The following is a 26,721-nucleotide window of genomic DNA, read 5'->3' on the forward strand; positions in this document are numbered from 1 at the left end:
ACACACACACACACACACACACACACACACACACACACACACACAAAAGGAAAATCAGGCGTTTGGCAATGTTGGTCTTCCGCAGCCGCCATGAATTTCACAAATCTTGATCACAATAAGTAATTCTAATCAGGCCTCTGCCTGATTTCACAAAGTCGGCATTTGACTAGAGATGAGAATGAGGTAGCTCATGGCAGTGGCGGATCCAGAGGGGGGCACACCGGGCGCACCCCCTCTCTTTATTTGTTGTTACGACAAAAGAAATAAAAAGAAAAAATGGGGCCGCATGCCTCCCCCCCCCCCCCCCCCTAATTTTGTAAAGGTGCCTCCCCTTCACAGAATTCCTGGATCCACCCCTGCTTGGCGTGATCAAAAGATGTATGGGATGAGAGCCTTTCTCTCTGGAGGATAGCTGTCAAACTTCTTCTTGTACCTGTACAATGAGAGAGAAAAACAAAATGATGGCAAAAAGAAACATGAACAAACATTGAAACATTGATGAATCATCCCTGCTTATCAAGCTTAATTTGTAAATTTTTAGCACATCTGCTGGCACACTCTCTTGGCAGATTGACATTGAGGTCCTGGTAACTACCTTAGAGTGTAAATGACAATGGTAGGAATTATGTAACACTTTTTATTGTAACTGAGTCAGACTGTAAATTTAGTTGTCTCAGACTTAAATTAAGGTCAAGCATTGGGGATTAGCCAAACACTCTTTAGTTAGTGTTATTGGTGCATGGGAATATAAAAAAGTTAATGAAAATGAGGCCAAATATGATAAACGCAGCCTAAAATCATTTATTATTCTTCATTAACCAGTTCCATACTGAATTGTGAAATGCCAATAGACTTTAATTATGCAAGCCACTAGGTTCCCATACGGAACAGGTGAATACTTTTGCTTGTATCTGCTGAATCTTTAGCATGTCGAAATACTTTACTTTAGAAGCAATAAACTAATACACACACACAAACACACATAAACATTCAAAAACAGACCCCCATAACCCATTGAGGCCGAGTCCTGAGTATACTCGGGCAAGTGTCTATGGGAAATGCGTGTTGTAGAAAAATCAAACCATCCTCAACAGGTTAATAGAAACATGCCTTTGCAAAATGAGTGTCTTTCCCATGTGTTGTATCAATTCTTTTTCAGCACTGGTACTATAAGTATGTGTAGTTCCTCTAATAATTAGCCCTGTACTCCCTGACTGAAGCAATGTAGTAGAGTCTGTGTAAGGACATTCAAAACATTCTCATAATACACACTGCATTATACAGGAGATAAAGTTGGATACCTCTATGAATTTTAGATTTCAGCTCTTTTAACCCATTGAGGATGAGCTGATTTTGTTATTACATGCATTTCCCACAGACACCTGTCCCATTATATCCAGGACTAGTCTTCAACACGTTAAAAACAAAACCACAAACAATGTAGCTCTGAAATTGTGTGTGAGTGGACAGACATTCAAACCTGGATCATCATGAATACTGTGCATCTATCTATTGGATGTAATTGTTCTGACCACACCATTAATATCCCCCACTGTTGGTGTGGTTGTGAATGACTGGTAATACTGACAATGAGCCTTACAGGTGTGAATAATTTTGTGTCAATGGCTTCCACACCTGATAAACCCTCACTATGCTTTGTGTGACCATTGGCTTAAAAGTCTGGAAATAAAGAATGCAGATTAGGTACCTAATCCCCCTAATCCCCACTAAGTCACCTTAGCCTTCCTGTTTAAAGACCTAGAATGAGGCACATTTGCTATACCTGAGCGGGCTTGCTACCTATTCAACTAGGTGAGTCTGTTGAGGATGGGCTGATTTTGCTACAACAGGCATTTCCCATACACTCTTGCCCAAGTATACTCAGGACTCATCCTCAACAGGTCAAGTTTGGAGAGATTACTGACTGCTGATGAAACAGTTCAGCAAGTTAACCTGTCCAGGACAAGTCCTGAGTATACTCAGGTAAGTGTCTATGGGAAATGCGTGTTGTAGCAAAATCAAACCATCCTCAAAAGGTTAAGCTATTAACCCGTTGAAGACGAGTCCCAAGAATACTCAGGCAGGGTGTCTATGGGAAATATGTGTTGTAGCAAAAATCAGTCCGTCCTCAATGGGTTAAGGCTAAGTGCCTGGGCATATGAATGGTTTAAACATCAAAGACAATTGAGTGGATTCATCCTATACATTTTTCACGTGACAGTGTACGGGACAGATTCAGGGCTAAATTCAAACTATGTGGCAAGGAATTGCGTGTTCGATTTTCATTTTGGTTCCTTGTCATCAGTGTTGTGACTATCATATCATACCAAAAATATACAACTAGTAATTGCTATCATATCTGGTCTGCAGAGCAATAACACTAAACTGATAGCCTCCATTGTCAGCAGACACTAAAATGAGACTATACCGAAAAATAAATAAATGATTAAATAAAGAAATGAATCGGCCATAAGACAAAATTAGGAGTAAAGAAACACTGTCAGAACTAAACTATGGGAAAGAGTACTCAAGTGGTAGTTGTCGCCATGACGATGGGAGACAAGAACTCACCATCGGTGGTTGTCCCTGGACCGTGGGATGAATGTGGAGCAGCCGAAGACCCACCACAGGAGACCAGCAGCAGACCAGGTGGCCAGGGCCCACCCCATCCACTCCAAGAGCTCACCCAGGTAGTTGGGGCACGACACCAGCTCAAAGAGACCACCGTGGGGGATGTAGTAGCCCCTGCTACCTGCAAAGAGGGGTAGAGATTACATAATCAAACCCCCTGTTACCTTTGATGTGTAATATGTCTTACAGCGTAGTTGATTCCTGTTTTCTATCAACATAAAAATACATCATCACAATTCTTCTTAAGTTACTAGGAAGCTTTAGATTTGCGACGAATGCGATGGCCATTCTGCTCTGTCCCTGCGCCATGTTGCAAAATAGCTTTCGATTACAAGAGGACACAACCTACATGTATAAAAAGCAAAATGGCACCTCTATAAATATAAATCAGTGCATCAAATAGCTCTCTACATCCTGAATTGAGCGGATGTAAAAATAGCCCAGAACGCAAAGTGAAAACTCACACAATGTCAGATATGGATGGATTGATCGTGATATAAGCGATTTCAAGCATGCGAAGAACAGTTTTGGTTTTTTTTTTTTCCTCTGAACATCCGTGTGGTGAAAACCTAAAGCTCCCTTATGACAACACAGGCTCGACCACGTGGATAGTCCTGACAAGGACTGGAGAAAGAGGAAATGAAGAAAGTGAAAAGAAAGTTGGAAAGGTAAGAGAGGGAGAGGAAAGTCTTCACATGTTTGGAATTCATAGGTATTTTCCTGTATTTGCCAATTCCAAACAAGTCTAGAACTTTGTCCCATCAAAGAGAGAGAAACAAAACAGAACACTTCATGAGGATGAGTTCACATCTTCTCTTTCATGTTCTCATATCCTCATAGATTCAGGATATTATGAGATCATATTAGATGAATCTAATGTCAGTGATATGATAAACATGTGCGCAAATTTTTGGGAGGGGACTTCCGAAAACAATCAAACTTTTTTTTTTCAGAGCATCAAACAAGGCGGCAGGTGACACTCCCCTCGCACTAATTTTGACCCAGATTTTTTAGCCTGGCAACGCATCAAAAAAATGTTGTATGGCCCTCTGTAGCTATATGCACCTGTTCATGACAAGGTGTCAATCAATGCTTCTGTCGGGAACACAGCCATCAGAGCTATGTCAAGTTTTGGCAATGAGGCTGTGTTTTTTGAAGTATTCTGGCACAAGAATCGTCAATTAAAAGCCTATCTAAGCCGCAAAAGTCAATTAAACTGTATATACATCGGAGTGGGTTGGCTTGTTCAGTGGAATGAAGTCAAGAAAAAAAAATCTGAAACAGAGACATGCACTTAAACTAATTTCACTCATCAAGGTATTGTCTTGCTACAATTTCATAACTTCATGTGTTTTTTTCTGATTAAATGTTGCTTTATCTCCTCTTTTGAATGAACAGCATAATAATCAAAGCAAATCTCTTTAACAGTTACCAAGGTTACAAAAAAAAAAAGGTTATGCAGTCATCATTGTTGCTTTACCCATAATCTGCACTCTAAAATTGGGCAGTGCTGATAATAATCCCTTCCAATAAATGAATACAGACAGCTTACACAAATTTATTACATTAAAAAGGCAAAAGCTTTTCATATTTATGTAATTGATTGCCAAATGGAATATTGATTGAGAGACAAATTGCACAAATAGATACAAAAAGTACAATGTATTGTTAACACATCCACAACTATTATCACTTTAATTTGTGATGCTTTTGGCATTCATATTCAATATGATTACACTGCTCAATTATTGGTATCAGTATCGCACACCAATAAACAAGACTGTTTCTCAAATAAAAAAAAAAGATTCAGCGTTCTGCAAAAGTATGGCCTACACAAACTGCATTCAAAGTGAACACAATGTCAATTTGCTATGCATACCAATTCAGCACTAAAATAAATGGTTCCCAAATGAGCACAAATACCAAAACAGCATTCACTGAAACGACCAAAGAGAGGAGGCTGTGGTAGAACAAGAAAATAAGAGGAAAAAACAAAAACAAAAACAACAAACCAAAACAGAGAATTAAATGATTCTAATCACTTCCCTTTAAAACTGTAATTAAGGCTCTTTCAAGCATCTACAAGTATTTTATCTCAATGAGGACAAGCTTATTTTGCTGTAATACTTATTTCCCCTATACGCCTGCGGGAGTATACTCGGGACTAGTCTTCAACGGGTTTCATGTACGTCCTCCAGATGCCGACATTCTAGCAGCATCCATTCATCAACCGTTACCCACCTGATTGAGATCTCAAATTTCGGAGTTTCCAGTCCGCCCACCTGTTGGTGATGAAGCCGACGACGTAGAGCAGCACACCGAGGATGAAACGAGGATCACTGAGCAAAGAGGACAAAGAGTGGGGAGGGATGGGTGAGAGTTATTTACTTTACAAAGGCATGGGAGTTCGTCAAGCAAATTCTATGTGTATACAAGACAACGAAAAATGTATATATAAGTAAATGAGCAATCAAAATCTGCTCTCATATTGATAAAAATATCCTTCAGTGAACAGATATATCATAATAAAACGCTCATTGTGAAAAAAGAAATATGTTACTGTAAAAGTGGTTTCTTTCGCAGTGGTCTTATTTTCACGCTTTTCGCGCTTTGAGGTTGAACCGCGAATTTAACATCACGCGAAAATGTTTTGAACTCGCCGCTTGTTACAATGCTATTGCACACATGCACCACACGAAGATTCTGCGTATTGAGTGTATTGATGGTCAACATACACACAGCGATACCGCGCAATGTAGTAAGTACAAGCATGTCATATAGGTACTCGAGAGACGGAATTTCAGATAAGCCCGCATTTAATTTTGATTTCTATTGAATAAATAAAAGAATAATTGGATTATAGTTTGGGTTTTCATGTGCACAATAAAGCAGTTTTTGCCGACTGTGAATTCACAGATTTTGCTGACCGCGAATTTAAACACACGCGAAAAAGTCGGCACCGATGGAAACCGTGAAAGCATCTGTACACGAAAGAAACCACTTTTACAGTAGGCCTATTCATGTAGTGGCAAGCCTTTTAAATAAACAAAGGAAAACTGGAATTGAGATATGGCAAAAATACTGATGCAGTTATGCATATTCATAACAATACCGAGCAAATACGCACATTGATCTGCATGTAGAGATCTCACTACTACTGTCAAAAAGCCTACATTATATATTCGCTGCATTTCTAGACAGCAGAACCTATTACCAAGATATCTCATCTGCTAAATTGTCTCACTCAAACTGGCGATCTCTCCTTTTAGTGCTGCTATCCAATCCTCTGCTTTCTCGTACATATTCATAAGCAACATAATGAGGAGAGAAACATTGTAACAGAATAGGTAGCCACTGCAAATGCTTATTTACTGCAAAAATTGACATCAACCCTTTAACCCATTGAGGACGAGCTGATTTTGCTACAACATGCATTTTCCATAGACACTTTCCCGAGTATACTTGGGACTCGTCCTCAGCGGGTTAAAGGTATCTGCCTGTAACCATACTATCATGACTGAAATTGAACTTTGGTGAAAAAAAAAAAAGTTACTCTCAACTTTAATATGATAATCAGATTTTAGCAAATAGCGTTTCATATATATTGTCTCTCATGGTTCCAAAGGACCGAGCACTAGAAAAAGTAAGCCCAAAATAAAACAGACAACTACGGATGACAGTTTACTTACTAGTAATAATTTGAACTGTACTTTGCAGAACCAACCCAGTCAGCGTTGACAAAGCTGAAGATGAGATTTGGGAACAGACCTCCAAGAGTAATCCTACGCAGTGAGCAAAGCAGGAATGAAAACAAAGAATTGTTCACACACTGAGCTCCTGAATCCAATATGGTCACTACACTTATCACAGAATCTTAAATAACACTGCTACAATATCAGCATCAAGCCATCAGTGTCTACAAACATTTATGACATAGGATGATAACAAAAAAAAAAAAACATCATCATTAATGATGCGCTGAATTCCACAACTCCAACAAATAATTTTCAAACATTCCACTAAATTTGGTTGGGGTGTGCCAGCATACAGTTCCCGATGATGATGACTTTTGGGGGGAGGTGTCTTTGTTTCTGTGATACAGTGCATGGGTAGTTGCTTTTCTACTGATGTATGTATATCAGAAACAGGACTAAGCTTTATCTGGGGAATTAATAGGACTGGGGTTAGGGCTACCAGTTAGAAAAAGCCTCTAAATCATTCCACTGACATCTTCACTAAGTTTATCAAGTGCAGTTGCAGTACTTCAGTACTATTTTGCACTACCATGGGGAATGCTCATAACTTTGTAAATATTGAGAGAGGGGAATATTACCAGGGCTTAACAATTCAAGACATTACAAGGTGGTGAGCTCAAGAAAAGAAAAGAAAAGAATCCTGGTCAGTTTCTAAAGGTAGACTTCATTATCCAGGGGGACTGTTTTGGCTAAAATCCTAACCAAACATCTCACCACAAAGGCACTTTGGCCTTGCTGTATTTCATTATCCAGGGATGGATCAGGCCTCGGTGGATGTAGTGTGCCATGAACAGAGAAAGGAAGACCAGGTTGACCGCATTAGTGACGTTGCCATAGAGAAAGAAGACCTTCAGTGGGATGAGAGAGATCGGAATATACTGAACAGTCATTGTCACTTTGTGAGGAAATGCAAAGGTGGACTGGCAGACGTTTTCATAAAACGTCCCTGCAGAAATAACAATGTTGAATAAGTTAACACATTGTTTGTAATGTAAGCAGTTCTAATGCTCCTATTTACGTTTATTTGCACGGGAAGTACAAACTTTTCTACAGGTATGTTATACCAAAGTATTTAGCCTAACCGAACAGTATGAAAGACCTCTAGACTCTGTTGGTGCTTTGATCAACCTTAGTAAGCATTGACACATTATGATGGCAGCTCCCTCATTCTAATTTGTTCATTTTCTTGCACTCTACCCACATACTTTGTATGTTCTCTATTAATCAATCATGTTACCCATCGAATGCATCGGTACAGGCATTTCATTGATCATAATTAGCAGGAATAGTTACACTTACAGTATATTGCTGCACTAACATTACACCGCTCCTGCAACATGTCTTCTTTTTTCACATTATGACTCTACAAAATCAATTTAGCGTGTTTTGAATCGACGCAACTCAGTCAATACTTGACAACATTATGTCCTCTTGCTGAGCTGGGCCAGGTAAGATTTCAAGACCCCTAAATGCAGGGGTGGCATTCTGAGACCGTTTTATCTCTGTTGTAACTACGTTTTATCTCACGCTCTCTTTGCCTGCCAATGCCATTGTCCTATTTGTGCGCACATCACAGGATGAGCACTTGTTAAAATGTGCATAGAGTTAACCCTAAAAAGACTGGGCTATTTTGATAGCTCGAAAGACTGGGGGGGGGGGGGGGGGGCCTAAAGGGCCCCCCCTTAAGATCTCGGCCGTGGATCGCGCGATCGCCGCGGAAATTTGCACAGTCGTAGTGTGCGATGTAATCTACAAGATCGTATATTTAAATTTTACATAATAGTCTTCTTTTATTTTATTTTGATTAATTATGCTAATTTATGCAAGAAATCAGACTCTTTGATCTAAATCAGTAAATGAAGGTCCAAAAGTGCTCATTTTTGGTCTAATTTTTCTTTGTGGCATTCTTAGCAAATGTACTTGAAAAAAAATTCGGTATCAAAATTAATTTCTTATTTATTTTATTGTTTTATGAATTTCTTATGTATTTCTTTGTTTTTTCGACCTTTTGTTTTTGTTAATTTTTTAAACAAAATTTGTGGCAGACACTTTTTGAAGCATAATACTCCTAAAACAAATTAATTTTAGCCATTGAGAGTAAAAATAAGCATATTTATATGAACCATGTGAAAAAACTCAATTTGCATTGACTTTGTACACAAAATCACATTTTTGAGCCATTTTCGGCCTCACGTGCATGTACCAAAAGTTATGTAACTTCAGAACCGTACCCCCGGGCGTCACAAATTTGGTGTCAAAATGTGCGGGAAACTCGAAAGAAAAAAGTCATAGAACATCGCGGTGAGAGCATTGCGTGTTGCAGAGTAATCGCGCGAAATGTCGAGGGGGGGGCCTTTTAGGCCCCCCCCCCCCAGTCTTTTTAGGGTTAAGCAAGGCGCATTTTGCCAAAGGAATAAATCTTAATTGGTTTTTAAATATCTCAGATGCTACTTCTGACAATATTTCTATCGGATATGATTATTACAGCGGGCATGGTTTTAATGACTTGCAACACCGTTAAAACACTTCTCAGAATACCAATTTACAACTGTTTTAGCTGTGTTGTAACTCACGGACTTACCACAGAAGTTACAACAGAAGTTACAACAGCAGCTACAACAGAGTTACAACGGTGTTCAGAATATCAGCCCAAGTGTCCTGACACTTGAAAAATTACTGATAGCTACTATCTCACCAGTGGGAATAATATGCACCCAGGAGGGCCATCGGAGAGAAAATGTCCAAATCTCTGATGAATGAACAGTCCTTTTGGCTCCGCTTTTGTCTTGGTCTAGGGGATTAAGAGACAAAACTATTGGTAAAATGAAGATCAATTTCTACAAGAAATGCAGTGAAAAACCCTGGTATGATTGAGATATCAATTGTCAATGTCTTAAATGTTTGACACAAAGTATCAACAGTTGGTGATCTATTTAATGTAGGTATGGGTTTACTGTCAGTAAAACTGAACATTCATCAAGATGAGAAATGGTCACATCACTACAAGCAAATCAATAATAGAAGTGCATGACATGAAAGATGGTATGTTTGAAGAGTCCTTTTACAATACAAATACTACTACATCAGGCCCATTGTACTGAGTAGTAGTAGTAATAATAATCAAAGTGGCTACTTGTATAGCGCACAGGATGTCTACCTTTCAGTGCTCATGGCACTTTAAACAAGAGACCCGCGGGTCACGCGCTCACCTGAGTATCGCAATTTCACCTTCCATGCATTCTTGCACACTCTTACCTGAGAACACTGGAAACTTAGGTCTGCATATGGATCCCCCCCCCCCCCCTCAACTCCAGGGTGGGGGGGGGGGGGGGGGGGGGGCAAGCAGCCCTGGATCTGCAAAGAACAAACTTGGAACTACACGTAAAGTCATCAATGTACAAACTCATGGTATTAACTATGATTTATCATTTCTGGTTCTAGAGTAGAAGATTTTAAATATTCCTTAACGTGGGAGGGGGGAGGGGGTGGGAGGTGGGCCCCATAGGGGCCCCCAAGAGGGACATGGTGCCCATTTGAAGGAATTGAGATTCTATCCCCCGAGGGATGCTACCTGCTAAGTTTGGTCAAAATTCATCATGAGGTTTTTAAGAAGAAGATGAACGTGTACAATTCAGGCCCCATTACAACTGTAGTGTAGGACTTCTCTCCATCCCCTCTCCTGGGTCCCAAGGGAGGGGGGGGGGGGGGGGTACCCCTGATTCCGCCAATCCCATGAACAAACTTGAAACTACAGTCATCAATGTACTAACTCATAGTGTTATCTAAGCCCTATCACTTCTGGTTCTAGAAGATTTTTAAAGATTCCTTAATTTTAGGGGGTTTGGGCCCCCCTGGGGGCCCTCCAGGTGGGACATGGTGCCCATTCGAACAAATTGAGATCCTATCCCCCTAGGGATGCTACCTACCAAGTTTGGTGGAAATCAGACATGGGGATATCAAAGTGAATATGAAAATGTACGATTTAGGCCCCATTAGGACCCCTCCCCATCCCCCTCCCCTGGGTCCCAAGGGGGGCACCCCTGATTCCCCCATGAACAAACTTGAAACTACAGTCATCAATGTACTAACTCATAGTATTAACTAAGCTCTATCACTTCTGGTTCTAGAGAAGAAGATTTTTAAAGATTCCTTAATTTTAGGGTGTTTGGGCCCCCCTGGGGCCCCCCAGGTGGGCCATGGTGCCCATTTGAACAAATTGAGATCCTATCCCCCTAGGGATGCTACCTGCCAAGTTTGGTGAAAATCGGTCATGGGGTTCTCAAGAAGAAGATGAAAATGTAAAAAGTTTACGCACGACGGACGCCGGACGACGCACGACGGACGACGCACGACGGACGACGCACGACGGACGCCGGACGAAGAGCGATCGCAATAGCTCACTTGAGCCTTCGGCTCAGGTGAGCTAAAAAGAAAGATAGATATAAACATGTATACTTGACAGCTCAAACATGACAACAGAGAAGAAAATGGCAAACAACAAACAAACAAACACATACCAGATAAAGAATACAACTGTATTCACTGTATCCCACTTTACACTCCAAAACCTTTCACTGAACATACACACTGTGAGTGCAATTTGTGTTACATGCATGGCAACACTTGAGCCTGCAAATATCAACCAAGATTGAAACCAAATAATAGGCAGGGGAAGTCTATCTCACTGCTGGCTGAGAACTTCTGAAATGGCCCCTAATGTGTTTGCCACTTGTGAAAGTTCCCAAATTTTCAGAGCAGCCTACATACTAGGCTGGTCTCATGATCCATTCACACTGGGATTTGCAGCACTCTAGAGCTTGTACATGTATATCTGTGATGCTCTTCTAGCTAGTGTGAACTGGGTCTAAGATCTAAGGGGCGAAAATATCTTTCATCACCTGTCTGGTTTTGATGCCATCGCCGTCCCCCTCAGAGTCATCGCTCTCCTTCAACTGCACACACGGCGTCTTGTCGCCCCCGGTTACCGTGGCCTGTTGCTGAAATTTGGTCGGGTTGTCCTCGTGCTTGCCGTAGGTGGCAGGCTCCCGAAACTGGACCAGAAAAGAGATGAGCGCAAAGACACCACCGAATATGACAAAGCCATAGTGGACCCAGAAGTGTGTTCTGTCGACATCAAATGTCCAAGGAATGGGCTGCGAAAGAAAAGGAAAATCTGATTAAGTAAAAAGGCAAGTATAACTTTCTATAAAGTAAACTGCAAAATTATCAGAACAGCTTCATTTTGATTTAAATACTGCAAATGTCAAGCAATGGACATTCTAGTTTTCCTCCTAACTTTCTGTTGTTGATGACAATTCAGTTTGCATAAAACAATGGGCCTACTTATTTGACATACAAGCTTGTATTGAGCTTGCCCTAATGTGACATTATACTACAAGTTTGGAAGGAACCATGTGTGTATAGCCAGTTTTCATACAGTGTATGTTGTACATGGAGGTGATAAGTTGGACACGCTTGCCATGTGTGTAACTAAATCCATCCTTGACCTTAATAATTAGAACTCCCCTCTTCCATGACAAAAATGAAATGTAGCTCCAACATTTCCCCAAAGGGTGACAAAGATAGAGTGGAGAACTACAGACTCTGAGTCATATCCCAACATCTATTGTCAGTAAGGTCGCAGAGCATATCATACACAGTTGGATCATGCATCACCTGGACACACAGTCTGTACACAGACTGTCGATTTGGGTTCAGAAGAAAACGGTCTTGTTAGTTTTGTAGATAACTCCTTGTAACCATAATTATGACCTTGCATAGGACTCTGAGATAAACAATAGATTGACACCATTCTCCGAGATTGTTAAAAGGCTTTCAAACGAGTACCCCACAAGTTGAAACATGAAGTCAGCGATCACCTAATTTTTTTAATCTGGAACTTCCTCAAAGGGCAAACCCAACAAATCTTTCTTGAGAGAAAGAAAAGCAACATCACCATCACATAATGACAATGTCGCATCGGGTGTGCCATATCTAGGGCATCATCTTAGGCCCGCTCCTGTTTTTGGTCTACATCAATGACCTCCCAGATGGCGCTTCCTCATCCATTTGACTATACTGTATGCAGCCAGTACCCTCACTATACAGAAGAAATTGCCTAAGAATGACATTGAGTCCCAATCACAGATAGAGACTATCCCACAAAACCATGTCCAGGAATGGAAAAGGAAATAAGTCATGTCCTTCAATGTGGATAAATGTGAGGAGCTGAGGTTTTCAAACAGGAGAAAACTTATCACTGGAGCTTCCCATTATTTCATCCACAAGATGGCCCTCCGCACTCTTGACAAAGTAAAGTAATCTACCTTGGAGTTATCCCGACTTCAGCAAAACATCAAACTGGAAACCCAATGTTCACTCCATCTGTAATAAGGCCAGGAAGGGTAACGTACAGCACAAATTATGGCTTCCTTAATGCAATATGAGGAAATGCCCTCCCAGCACAGCGTAAGCTAGACAGAAAGATCCGTCTGTCCGGAGGACTCTTTTTATATTTTGCCATTAACGCTGTCCTCAGTAGGAGGGAGGGGATCCGTGAAGCCAGACGCAGTCTCCGCGGAACATTCCCCGACGGACAGATACAGACCAATCTTTCGGTCAAAGCGTAAGCAAGCTTACGTCTGCCAAATTCTTGAGCACTCCTCGTCATTTTATGAGGCCCTTACACCAAAGAGCTCACCTCTGACGATAACTGGTTAGGATCGAACTGGTCCACCGCCGGTGCGCTGCCAGATTTTTGTGCAGGCTGACTCAATCCACAAACTTCCAACAAGTACGTACAATGACTTCAATGTACATTGATTTAATTTACATCACTCTTGTAGTCTTGAGTTGAGGTTCCTAGAAGTCAGAACGAGACTTTAATTTTAAACTAAAGACATAATTACAACCACAAGTGGCACAAGACATTGACAGAATAAACCAAACAAAACAAAGATCTGTTACCTCAAATAACGTGGAGTTGCCTGACCCCATTATTAATTGTCACAGAAAACACCGTCGATTTCTCGTAGTCGTAGTATACTCAGGCCCCTACAGTACTCGTAGAATTATTATTATGGTCTACCGTCGCGATCCCGTCGATCACTACCAACGAAGCTTGCACTGCACTGCACTGCACTCACTCACTGCACTGTTTGCTTGCTGCTGTCGACGCAGTAAAAAATGTCATCCGGTTATTAAAAACGTTGTTTTGGGTGGGTGTTACAATTGAGTTAGAAATTATTATTTCTTTGGCCTTTGGCTGTATGTTGCGGGCAGTGAACGCAGGATCCGATCCCGAGGGGTGGAAATGATTGTTAGTTTTCTACGCACCGAGTTTACAAACCTGGCGTTATGCAATATGCGTAGACGTAAACAGTTAGGCCCTACTACTCTTTTCTTCTCAAAATACTACATTTCATATCGCAAATTCACATAAATGACTGACAGATTTTCATCAATATTTTTTAGTATGTAGTTTTTGCAAGCTTTATGAATATATCTAAATTTTAGAACAAAAAATAAATAAAATTTACAATAAAATTAAAACTAAAAATATGAACTTACAACTACGAAGTAAACGAAATGGGGGAAACGCGGGAGCGTAAGTACAGTGTTTATAAATATTCATGTATTGACTAAACATGCATTATTCATTACGGCGAACTTCAACTCACGCTTCTGGCGTTCATTCTTTATGCGGTGACCGCCCAGTTCAAAACCAACAAAAAAATCACAGATTCGGACTCAGGACCAATATATGTAATTTTTAAAGCTTATCTTACCCAAGACAGTATTCTTTTCTCGACCTTCTGTCAAAATTTGGCTGGTTAACCAAATCTGAAATCGCACTTTTAGAAGTTTTACTGGACCATAATTATTTTTAGGGACAGGCGCTGCTTTCACTGGGGAAAAGAAAACATTTTAGTGGATATTTAATATGTAAAGCACGCCTGGTCAGGAGTGACCCTATACTCTTTAAATCTACTCGATTGATTGATTGATTGATTGATTGATTGATTGATTGATTGATTGATTGATTGATTGATTGATTGATTGGTGGATTGAAAAGGTATCATTTTTATCAAAAATCATCCATGGCAGCCCTCAAGCTGCATTGCGCACATTTTTCCCATAGAACCATTTTGAATGTTAGATTGAAGTTTTTAAAATACTATAAAAGCTAGATAGAATAAAAAGAATACCAAAAAATATCCATCTTGAATATTGTGCAATAAAATTGGATTATTACTACAAAACAAAACAAAAAAAACAGATACTGAGGATAGGATCTCTATGTATTTTAATATAATCAATAAACGAAACAAAAATATTATTGTCACCAAAATATTTGTGTTATAATTCAAACTAATCAGTTAAAAAACACAAAGATACGCTTACGTTACCACAATCATATCCAATTATAACGTCATGCACTGTTGAGTCTCATTACTTTTATATATACAATCCAGTAATGCTCATTTAACATTCAAATGGGATAATCATTCCAATTCTTCGAACTTCGAAAGAGCAATGAAAAAAATAGGAAGTGTTGTGCGGAATAAATGAAGAGTTTGTTCGCAAAAACCGATAAGTCCATATTTGCCATTTGGAGATATTTGCGACTAAAGGTCAAGAAAAATAAAGATAATAATAGGAAAATGTTTGCTTCTTTTTGACCATAACTTCAAAAATGTACCTTTATGTGTAGTGACCAATATATCATTGAAAAGGTATTATTTTGTACTTTATGACAGAGAACGTACTTCAAAATCTTCAAAAATGGACTTATCGGTTTTTGCGAACAAACTCTTCTAATCGAGCCTCATACTTGGAGCTTCTTGATGTTATGTCATGTCAGGAATATTGTAAGGGGGATTGTATCTAGATCGGTCGTTCCACGGTAAAAGGGTCTATCTTGAGAAATGTTACTTCGGAGAAAAACGGGTTTAAAGTTTGGTGTATTTGTATGTCTGCCTTTTGTGTTTGTAAAGAGAATGGCTTGTGAGTGTTATTTATTTGAAAATATAAAAAACGAATTATGAAAAATACACCAAACTTTAAACCCGTTTTTCTCCGAAGTAACATTTCTCAAGATAGACCCTTTTACCATGGAACGGCCGAGATACAGCTGCTGACGGGACTAGTGGATTATGGGCACATGACGCAATATGCATTTAACCAGATTGTTGCATTTGTGCGAAATTGGATCTGTTCTAATCAAAATGCTTTGTATAAACATGTTTTAGTACTTTACGAATATTCAATTCAATTCAATTCAATTCAATCAAATCAATTTTCATTTCCATTAGATAAACAGGGAAAATTGTGCAATGCATTAACAGAACATATGAAGAGTTTGTTTGCAAAAACCGATAAGTCCATATTTGCGATTAAAGGTCAAGAAAAATAAAGAGAATAATAAGAAAATTTTTGCTTCTTTTGACCATAACTTGAAAAGTATACCTTTATATGTAGTGACCAATATATCATTTAAAAGGCATTATTTTGTACTTTTATGAAAGAGATGGTAGTTCAAAATCTTCGAAAATGGACTTATCGGTTTTTGCAAACAAACCCTTCATATTTTGTAATAATTTCAAAAACGTAAATTAACAAAATACATGTGATCATGAGTAACAACAGAAAGGTATATATAGCCTACATATGCATAGTACAAGGATAGGAATGGAAATGGAGGGTCCAACTAAAAAGCAAAGTTTGTACGATATGGGACCCTCATGACATAGATCTGTCTTTTTCATGCACTTTGGGAGTCCATGGTATTTCCTACGAGATTTTATTCATAGCAACTCTTTACATGCTAGAATAACAACTTTTCTTAGTAGTAGCCAATCAGGAAGTATAGAAAATTTTTGTCATTAACATGGCACTTGGCAATGCTGCAAGAGTTGCTACATCATTACAACTTATAGAGAAAAGGAATCGAGACCTTTCTGTGTATGCCTGCAGCCTGGGAGAAATGCTGCTGCTGACCAAATGACTCACCATGACTGATCTTTACCCTGAGTCTAGAACGGGGTTGAGATAACAAAACTCTATGTGTGACCGTGCATCACAAAACGAACAAAAAAGTCGCACACACTGATTTGAGTGAGGACTGAAAAAAAGTGAAATGGGTCAACCTAGCCAATCTTGACTTTTTCATATTTTCTGAAAGAGCAAGTCTTCTTCTACATTATGCTTAAATTTGGGATCATAAAACGGGTGGGAAGGTGTCTTTTTTAACAGTTTATCTCGAACATTTTTGGTAGAATAAATAGTGTGATTAGGCGTGTCTTTAGAGTCCCTTTGTCATTTCTGAAAAAATCCTTGTACACACTCTTCACTTTCAACTCTAATAACTTTTGAAAGAATAATGCTACTGCTTTGAAAGTTGGCATTAATTATGGACAGAATGTGTTAATGAGGCATGCCTAATTTCAGATTAATTTGATAATCTCTTCATTGTTGTTACTCTGGTGGTTTACTTCCTGTTTTTTGTCCCATTCATCGCACAGCCAGCACGGTTTGGTAAAGATTAAGCGCTTGAATAGACACTGTACTTCAGAGCCTCTTTTCTCAGTTCGCACTTTTCCTGAGTTTGTGCTTTCTTTCCAATATTTCGATAGCTTAGGGGAGTCCATTTGATTTGAGTTAGACATCATTTTAAAGTTTAAAGTCTGCTCTTTCAGAATAAAAATTCATGCCTAGCGACTTTTTGTTTGTTTTGTGGTGCAGGGTCACATACCGTTGAGGGTGGAGTTGACGCGAAGAAAACGCAGAGGGAGCCATGCACATGCTGCAAATGTACTGAATATGCATTAGCCCTTCTTACGCTTGGTACCCTATTCGCGCTCCACTACAATCCATCTTCAACGACATGGCGGCCGCTGAAGTGTGTTTCGATTTTTCCAAGTCAAGAGAAAAGTACCTGGTAAGACGTCGTAATGTACAATTGATTTCTAGGTTCGATTAAATTATTTAACCACAGATTAATTTTGAGCCTTTCAACGTATGTAATAAAGATATAAAGGCTAAAACAGGTAGATTTCGTCCTGTTGATGTTATTGATAGTGGGATGCGTCCTTTCTAACGTTACAGTCCCATTCTTTGAAAAGCGCGTTACGTTCTGGGGCAATGCACTGCTGGTTGTGCACTGTGTGTGGAGTGCATTGGCATTGCCAGTGCAGTGGTAGGCAGGCAAGGAAAGGGGAATCGTATTCGTACTGCACTGTCGCAGCTATAGCATGCATTAGAACTGTGTGCATGCTATAGTGTAGATTCTGCACATATTACAGGCCTCGAATTAACCGACGGCCACCGACGGCCATGGCCGTCGGTGCCCCTCTCGTTGGCCGCAATGCCTTTTGCCCTTTTGTTTTTTGATCAAAGTTACGGCCAAAAAAAAATGTGCCCTTTTTCTTGGGGCCGTGGTGCCCTTTTAGAATGAAAGTTATTATTTATGACGTATGATATGCCCTTTCTCAAAGTCTCTTTAATAAGCTTGAACAACTTTCCTGATCTCAAATATCGTACCTTCAGTTCACTCGCGTCCCGATATATCTGATTCAAACTCAAAGTATCTTTCCGAAGTACGAGACGGCGACGTGTACGTACATGTACGCCCGACCGGCTTTTACCGTCCCGACTGCCTCCGCCCGTAGCGCAGCGGCCGCGAGTATGTACTAGCTAGGCAGCGCATATTCAGATAGAGTAGTAAAGAATGAACACCAAGTTCACCAAGAAAAAAGAAAAATCCCACGATGCCAAGGTGTGCCAGACTGGGGAATGGGGAGGGGTGGAGAGAGAGACCAATCAACAGAAGAAACCGCGCGTACTGGCGCATTCTTGGAGGTCATGAACTGTCTAATCATGGCAATCTACACGCGCACGCAAATTCCTTTGCCTTGTGGTTTTGCCAGCGAGCTGTCGCAGAGACTCCAACCCCAAGCACCTTCTGATCTGGAGATTCTCCCGCCCGAAACCCCTAGCAAACGGGAGACTCCAAGTTGATGTGTGCGAAGCGCGAAGTTCCTAGGATTCTAGATGTTCTCTGGTGCTATCTAAGGCTTATTTTTTCAATATACGATAGAAATAAGTAAGAAATCCTTTCCACCGGGAGACACAGAGCCAGGGCGGGAGAAATCAAATCTCAAACGGGAGAACGGGAGATTGTGCAAAAATGGGCTTTCGGCGGGAGATCTCCCGTCGAAAACGGGAGAGTTGGAGTCTCTGGCTGTCGGAATGTGCTTTGAAGTTTCATGGCAGCCTGGCCTGGCTGGCCTGAAAGGGTGTCGAGTTTCAATCAATACCTACTGTTGTTTTATTCCTGTTTTAAAAAATTTCGTTTCACCTGATAGAAACGCGGAGATCGGGAGTGTGTTACAGCTGTAGGAAAGAGGTTTTTGTTGTGTGTTGCACTTTGTGTGTGTGTGTGTGTGTGTGTGTGTGTTTGTTTGTTTTTCTCGGTTTGTTTTTCTTCTTTCTTTTTTCATAAACACCAAACATGCCCTTTCCAATGTGGCCTTGGTGCCCCTCTGACTGACTTAAGTGCCCTGGCCTCTTGGAAAAAGTGCCCTTTTCTAAATGGCCTTGCCCCTCCAAAATCCTATTTCGAGGCCTGATATTAGCCTGCAGACAAACTCCTACGAGTATGGAAGTAGTTAGATCTGCTGGCAGTAATGTCCAACACGCATCAACACTCTGTAACAACTGTTAGACTTTAACTGCGACCAGCCCCAACACGCAGTGTTGGGGCTGCGCATTGTAGCAGACATGATCATGACAGACGAAGTGTAGCGCCTAAAAATCAATATGAAATCGCAAAAATTCTGTAATATGAAGACTTACAGGTAAAGTTGTAATGTTGAAGACTGACTGCGTTCAACTTTTGGTTCTGCCAATAGTCCCTTTCTGCTCGAATTGATGAGTTAAATGCGACTCGGTCGAGAGGAACTTGGGAGAACGACATCTTATACAGTCAATGGATTTGAAATTTGTGCGCATGCGCTGGCCGTCAATTCGGTAGCTTTATGGCAAGGCCTTATCATACTGCTGGCAAACCCTCTCGCTGTATATTGCGTTGCTTTCTGGGTGGGTGCGCGCGCGCAGGCCTTGTCAGAAGGCTAAAAGCATTGCGACTCTGCCAGCACATGAATATTTACGTGCGCAGTGTACTGCATACTGACTTCGAAAATGGTGAATGGGATGGGGAGCTAAGAGATGGACCTGTAAAAAAAAACGTTTTTTCAAGATCATTGGACCAGTGTGAACAAGAACAAGGTGAACGAATGGTAGGAATTAGATAATAATCTTATGTATACTATAAAAGTAAGTTTTTTTCTAGTGATATTCGAAACTTACGGAGGCGCCAAAATCTGTGACAAACTGTGTACGTTTTTCAAGCTTACCGATATAGCACTCTATTGACTCAGGACGCTCCCACAGTATAACTGTGTACACGGAGCGTCCCGGGGTTACTGTAGACTCTACATTAACTCTAACATTTTAACAGATTAACGTCAGTTCGGGCAACCTCAGAATTCGGATTCATATCGGAAGTTTTCCGAAATCGGAAGTTAAACTTCCGAATTCGGAAGTTTTCATAGATTTTCAGTTTTCGGCACGCATTGGCTAACAACGGTGTCAACGGCATGCTTCTTCTTAACTTGCTATATGTAGCTAACCACTCTCACCCATAATCACAATTCTAAACTGCTTTCAAAGGAACTCGCCCTACATGTTTGACAGATATCCCACAATCCACACATCAAGGTATGTAAAATTCGAAAAAAACATTGATTTTGATATGAATTTCTGAGATTTTTCCTTGCTCTGCGCCGTCAGTCTCCCTGCCTCGCACGAGTGCTGTGTGTAGCAATATGAAAGCTTGCATGCAGCTGCATTGCCGACAGCCGCTACGGCATCGGACACTTCCAAATTCGGAAGTACTGAGCGCGCTCTACTGCAGGCTTTCGCCAGGACTGCCGATATTGGAAAACTTCCGAATTCTGAAGTTGCCCGAACTGACGTTGAATTGTTGAAACCGACACCCTGCCCCTCTACCCTATTTTATACTATTGTGTGTCAAGAAAGAACTGTAAGTGTAAGGCATCAGACGATGCGCAGTGGTTTTGCATTCTTCAGTTGACTTCACTGGGGATTTGAAGATGTCAAAATATTACTGAAAAAAAAGATAATAAACAAGATTAACAGCAAAACAATGGTACCGTAGATTATAAATGCACATTGGAAAACCATTAATTACGTGCATTTCACACGTATTGTCAATAGAGGGTAGGGGTGTTGGTTTCAAAATACGGCGCAACTGAATGCATCAAAACAACCCATGCGTTTGAAGCAGTTATCTTAGATCGTAAATAGCAAATCGCATTTTCAATGTGCGCATGTGAATTCAGAGTATTTTCTGTACATGTGAGTAAAATTTCAGGCAAATTGTGAGATATTTTAAGTACCATATCTATTGATAGAAAAATGTTAGGGTGTCTATGTGTTGGACATCCAACTACAGTATACATGGTATTGACTCCAGACAATGATCAGTGATGAGTACAGAGTAGACCATTGGCCTTTAACGGTTTTAATGCCATAATAGCTAGTGACATTGACATCTTTGTTCTCATGGTTGTATGTAGAGTTCTATAAGCAATTCATCTACTTCCACTGCACTTTGTTTTACCAACAGGAACATTTGGAGTTGTCTCACAGGGAAAAATCTGCCAGCAGTCTTCAGAGATGTTCAGAGAGTCTTGATGGCAGGTTTGTGGCAAACTGGCAACATGTGATCCTTTAGCTCCCTAAATTGGCATCACCTTCACTTCATTAGAGTTTTATACGTGTAGTTGTTTAAGTATTATTCACATGTGATGTTAGTTCCCTAAATTGGCAACTCCTCCACTTCTTTAGAGTTTAAAATTATTTTTTTTTTGGTCAGTTATGATGATGTGATTTTGCTTGTAACAAAAGATCTACGGTTCAAAGTGAACTGTAAGCGAGGTCACAGTTTTACACGGCGGGAAATCTTTTATCAGATAATGTTGTTTTGATTTGTTTTTTTATATGGTTTTTATGCTTTGTTAGTAAAATCATTGTGCTTGATAATTTTTTGTTCTCCAGACATCTGACTGTAGAAAGCTAGTTACTGCTTTTAATGATGCTGCTGCATTACCGTAGCTTAATTGTTGGTAACAACTCTAACCCTGCACTATTGTAGAAATATTTATGAAAAGCATTTGCTCTCATTTGGAGTTCTAATGAAAAGTGTGTTAGTCTGTGTTGGGATAATAATTCTGACTCGAGGTGTCGTTGTCTCTCACTGATGAAGGACCGAGAACGTTATCATGATGAATGAAGTACAGTCAAACCTGTCTATAGCGGCCACCCAAGGGAAATGGATAAAGTGACCGTTATAGACAGGTGGCCGCTATAGACAGGTAATCCAACTTTATGTGTATTGCCTATACATGTACATGTATCATCGTTGGATACATCGATAAGTATTTTATGTACATGTACATGCGTACGTATGATGCACACAATGTGTTTCATGCATTGAACAATGCCGGTGTTTATGAAATTGTTGCACAGTAGCATGTGTACAGTCGTGAAGAAAGCTTAACACTAGTGCATTACTATGACTGAATAAGACAGTGATGAATGCAGCGGTGGCGATCACTGAATGTCATAATTGCCTATGAATGTCTGGCACGACCACAAATAAGAAAAACACGCTGAATTACCGGCCCTGTGGCCGCTATAGACAGGTCAAAATCTACCGCGGGAAACAAAATCTGTTGCCGCTGGCCGCGTTAGACAGGTGGCCGCTATACACAGGGTCTTTAACAGGGCTTTTCTCTCGGGGGATTTTTCAGTGGCCGCTATAGACAGGTGGCCGCTATAGACAGGTGGCCGCTATTAAAGGCAGGTTTGACTGTATGTAATATATTTATTAGAATTAAGGATTGCTGAAAATTAAATGTTGATTTTTTTTTTGGCAAATTATTTTATTGTGGCAGTGATTCAGAGAAGAAGACAGCATTAGACCAAGCTTTCCGGGACTATGTCAAGAAACTAGTGGTGAGTAGTGAATACATTGCAGTGTACAGCCTATCCTTTGCTTTTCTTTTCTATGCATAAATAAAAGTCATCTACATGTATTCAGTCAGTCCAAAGTTGGGTCCTCATGCATGCACATTAAATTTTCTGTGATGTAAGGTACATGGAGATTGCTATAATATTGACATTTTTCATGTAGTGCTATTTCAAATTCAGGACACACACATTAGCATTATAGATATCCTGCCCAATGATTTTTGTTATGCTTTGATCTTGAAGAAGCATATCTGCAAGTAACACATCTCCCACCAATGTTGAAATAAGGTACTCACATGAAGACTGAGTTCTCATTCACTTAGAATGTTCATATGAATAGTGTTGGTCTGTCATTCAAAGAAGTGCACTGCAAAGTGATCCTGTACAGTATTCATCGCATAATCGGGCATCTGATAATCGGGAACCTTGCTTAAATGACATATGCTTCCCAGAAACATTTCCAATGCATGTTATTTTCACTGGATAATGGGGCGGGGACCTCTGATAAACGGGACAATTTTTCTTCAAGCGATCTTTGATTTTGTTGATATTTTACACAAAAAATCTACCAAAATACCACAACAATATTTCAAAGATTCCCTATTAGTTGTCGTTTACATCGAACTTACAAAGCAAGCTTCAGACTGGTGTGTTTTGACCTCCGCCCATCCAGTACAGGTACATGCATAGCCACGAAAACGCCGTGTATAAGTATCCATGCCATTGCGAAACACATGCTTTCGCGAACATTCTTCTCCCCTACATAAGCAAAGCTATGTGCTCGCTTGCAATTCCTACTCACATCCAATAAAAAACATGCCTCGCTCACACAGCTCAGGCTGTGTACGTTGTTTAATCTCAGTCATACACTTTGAGGGCAAAGTCCAAATTCCTCGTCTCTGAGTGTTTCAACTTTCAATACACTGTGATCTGTGTGTACGTCACAATCTTCCTCAGTTGTGAATGAGCTAGAGGGTCACGCAGAGGGGTAGCATGGTTGTGTATTCATGTACATGTACAGTACGTCAGTATCAAAGAGATTTTTCTCCTCCCCACCACAGTCACTGGGGAAAATCTCTTTGGTCGGTATGCATGTGTGTGTGTGTGTGTGTGTGCACTACATGTACATGTCATATGCCGTTAGTGTATGGTGAGTGCTCATCGCGAAATCGGGCACCCCGCTTAAAGGGACCGTGTTTGCTACTCCCAGCCTGTCCCGATTATGCGATGAATACTGTATTATAAAAATGACAGGACATAATGCACAGTACTGAACATATGAATGTATACATACAAATAGAAAAATGATGGTGAATTTACCTTGTTAAATTCACCATCTTGGTTGAACTTGTCATCAAAATGCCTAAAGCATGTCAGCTAAGAGGATATGATTTTTTTTTTTTTTAAATGTAACAGTTACTTTGCCACCTAGATAGCATGAAATTATCAGCACTTGCTTTGGTCACTCCAACATGCTATTAGGTTTCAAATGCCAGCTGTGATGAGTACACATCACTGGTCAGTCTTTCGACGGAGGCCGTGGAGGCGGGAATTTGCTCCGCTGCCACGCCTTTCCTTCTCCTGACGGATATCTTTGACTCGGTCACCATCAGCGTGTGCGCTGATGTCTTCAAGTTTGTGGAGGAGAATGTCGCTACCTGGAAACGGGTAAATGATGCTGATGATGATGATGATGATGGTGATGATGATGATGATTATGAAAGCGATATTGATAGTGATGAAGATGATGATTTTGATGATGATGATGATGATGATGATGATGATGACAATGTGATGATGGTTATGATGTTGGTGATGGTGATGTTGATAGTGATGCTGAAGGTGAAAAGAAGGAGATGGCGATGATGGTGATGATGATTGTGATGTTGATGATGATTATGATAGGTGGTGGTGATGATGATGATGTTGAGATGTAGATTAATGTATCACTTGAAATTTGAGAAAGTTCGTGTTTGATTTTGAAATTATTTTACTTTTGCTTTGTTCTGTAGGGGTATTACACTAGGAATATAAAGTGTATTTGTCTAAGACATGGACTTTAGGAATATAAAGGTTTCAGTTAACTGGATAAGAAAATTGATGTATTCTCTGTTCTTCTAATTTGAAGTTACCTTAAGACATGAGTATCAATATATTTTGATGAAATTTGGTAAGCTTCAGTTCCATTCATATCATGAAATCATTTCTGTTTTGTTTTTTAGACTGAATTCTACTCCTCTGGGAAAAACTACATCTTACGAATGTGTAACGGTGAGTACAGTAAAGTCATTAGGACCAGATGCTTCCATTTTAGCATGCACTTCATCTAATGTTTTCATTACTTTATAAATATCATGCATGTGTTGGATGTCCCGCAATTAAGATACACCTATATACCTTGTTTCCATGAAATCACACATTTTGCTCCATGTGATTTTCAGTAGTTGTATTATTGATTAATGCTTGCTATGTTTCTGCTCAAAGAATATACAGTTAGCAGCACCAATATAACTATATTACCTCATCCTGTCTTTATTTGTTCCTTCTCTGATGAGAAGATGCCTCCATGTCCGCTTATCTGTTTGAATGTCGCTCTCTCGCAGACTTGTTGCGCAGACTGTCGAAGTCCCAAAACATGGTGTTCTGCGGCAGGATCCAGCTTTTTCTGGCAAGATTCTTCCCTCTTGATGAGAGGTCAGGTAAGGCAGAATCATATCTGCTATTTTTGTGCCCCTGCCCTGCAGGTTGTCGGATGCATTATTCTGCCTTGGTAATCAACTGGTTTAGTGTCACACACTTTCCATCTCCAAGATATTTGTGTGTGTTTATAGTGGACCTAGTTTCCTAAGAGAAACATAATTAAAGAAGAAGGAAAATAGAAATATAATGTGGTGTGATATTCAGACAGCATAATCAGTGCCAATTACATGCTTTTTGTCAGTCAAGAATTTTGATGCCATATAAGTTTATAATCTTATTTCCTAGACTGTAATACATGTGTCTTGTCACGTGATACATGTTGACATTTGAAGAAAAGTGCATTTTTTATTCCTTTATAACAAAAATGTATATATTGGTCTCATGTTGTTACTGTGTTAGGGATTGATTCATTTGTTTGCTTGTCCTTTTTTTCATGAAGTATTTCAACAGCTTACAGTACCTATTACAATCTTTGGCTATATTCCCTTGAAATATATAAAAGTGTCTTTAAATGTAGCATTTAATGCATTGGAAAAACTTTCACTGTTGAATCAAAAGCAGTAGATACAGAGTACCGAGTGTTAGGACACATTTCATGAGTTGTTGTTTTTACTATTAATGTTGTTGTTGTTGTTGTTGTTGTTGTTGTTGGTGGTGGTGGTGGTGTTGTTATGACTACTACTACTACTACTATGATTGTTGCTCTTTTTGTGTGTGTTCTTGGTATCATTACTGTGTGTTGTTCTTGTGTTTTGACAGGTCTTAACCTGATGAGCAACTTCCACGTGGACAATGTGACGATTTACAACAAGACAAAGTTGGAGGGTCCCCTCAGAGCCAGGCTTCTGCAGGTAGCTCGTCAAACTGGCAATCAACAGAGATGGCTATCATTGGTTTAAAGGCTCCTTTTGAAAAGTCTGAGCTGTATGGTCCTATGTATTTGATAGAGTTTGTGATATTTACCTCCGCCAAGGGAGGAGGTTATGTTTTCGTTACTGTTGGTTTGTGTGTTCGTGTGTTAGTTTGTCCGTGTGCAAAATAACTCAAAAAGGAGTTAACAGATTGGGATGAAATTTGCAGGAATGGTTGAGAATGACACAAGTAACAAACGATTAACTTTTGGTAGTGATCCAAGAATTTATGGGGAATTTGTGAAGGATTTTTGATATTTTGGCAGGTAGGGTCAATGAACTTGGGAGTTCAGGCTGCGCGTATTTGAGGTTTGCATGCGCGCACTAAAGTGCGTGCTCTAGTTTCTGCTAGGGCGAGGCGAGCCGTGCAGCTGAGGGTTTATGACGTAACAAAGGCTTCTATATTGGGAAATCAGGCGACTTTCAGCACACAATGCTATAAGTACGTATGGGTAGAAATCACTGATATCTCTATGGAAGAACAAGATCAGTGGTGGAAATGAGCTGCATGCCTGGCGGAGGTTTGCGCTCTCAGAGTGCTTTCTCTAGTTTATAAATGTATAGCTTTGAAAATATAGGGGAAAAAGCATCTATATAGATGCATTTTG

General features: G+C 40.0%; 2 protein-coding genes across 2 annotated transcripts in view; one reads left to right on the forward strand and one right to left on the reverse strand.

Moving 5' to 3' along the window:
* Nucleotides 1-369: 369 nt before the first annotated feature.
* LOC139724256 (uncharacterized) lies at nucleotides 370-13,382 on the reverse strand. Its single transcript, XM_071635397.1, has 8 exons — nucleotides 13,353-13,382; nucleotides 11,285-11,539; nucleotides 9,082-9,177; nucleotides 7,101-7,234; nucleotides 6,321-6,413; nucleotides 4,869-4,970; nucleotides 2,572-2,745; nucleotides 370-433 (listed from the first exon to the last, which is right to left on the reverse strand). The coding sequence occupies exons 1-8, from the start codon at nucleotides 13,380-13,382 to the stop codon at nucleotides 370-372; spliced, it is 948 nt and encodes a 315-aa protein (XP_071491498.1).
* Nucleotides 13,383-17,271: 3,889 nt separating this feature from the next.
* LOC139724257 (THO complex subunit 1-like) overlaps nucleotides 17,272-26,721 on the forward strand; it is a 37,068-nt gene continuing 27,618 nt past the window's right edge. Inside the window, exons 1-7 of the mRNA XM_071635398.1 lie at nucleotides 17,272-17,325; nucleotides 21,097-21,170; nucleotides 22,427-22,487; nucleotides 23,985-24,170; nucleotides 24,725-24,773; nucleotides 25,106-25,201; nucleotides 25,962-26,053. Coding sequence (XP_071491499.1) covers nucleotides 17,272-17,325; nucleotides 21,097-21,170; nucleotides 22,427-22,487; nucleotides 23,985-24,170; nucleotides 24,725-24,773; nucleotides 25,106-25,201; nucleotides 25,962-26,053 — 612 coding nt within the window. The remainder of the gene's footprint in view (nucleotides 17,326-21,096; nucleotides 21,171-22,426; nucleotides 22,488-23,984; nucleotides 24,171-24,724; nucleotides 24,774-25,105; nucleotides 25,202-25,961; nucleotides 26,054-26,721) is intronic.

This window comes from Diadema antillarum, unplaced genomic scaffold (genome assembly GCF_040938485.1).
Source record: "Diadema antillarum isolate AM-2024a unplaced genomic scaffold, OU_Dant_1.0 scf00000210, whole genome shotgun sequence".
NCBI lineage: Eukaryota > Metazoa > Echinodermata > Echinoidea > Diadematoida > Diadematidae > Diadema > Diadema antillarum.

Coding starts and splice junctions, on each gene's coding strand:
- LOC139724256 (XM_071635397.1), bottom strand. CDS start 13,382: ATGGGGTCAGGCAACTCCACGTTATTTGAG. Junction 9,178..11,284: donor ATGGCATCAAAACCAGACAG/GTGATGAAAGAT, acceptor TTAATCCCCTAG/ACCAAGACAAAAGCGGAGCC. Junction 434..2,571: donor TCCAGGGACAACCACCGATG/GTGAGTTCTTGT, acceptor CTCATTGTACAG/GTACAAGAAGAAGTTTGACA.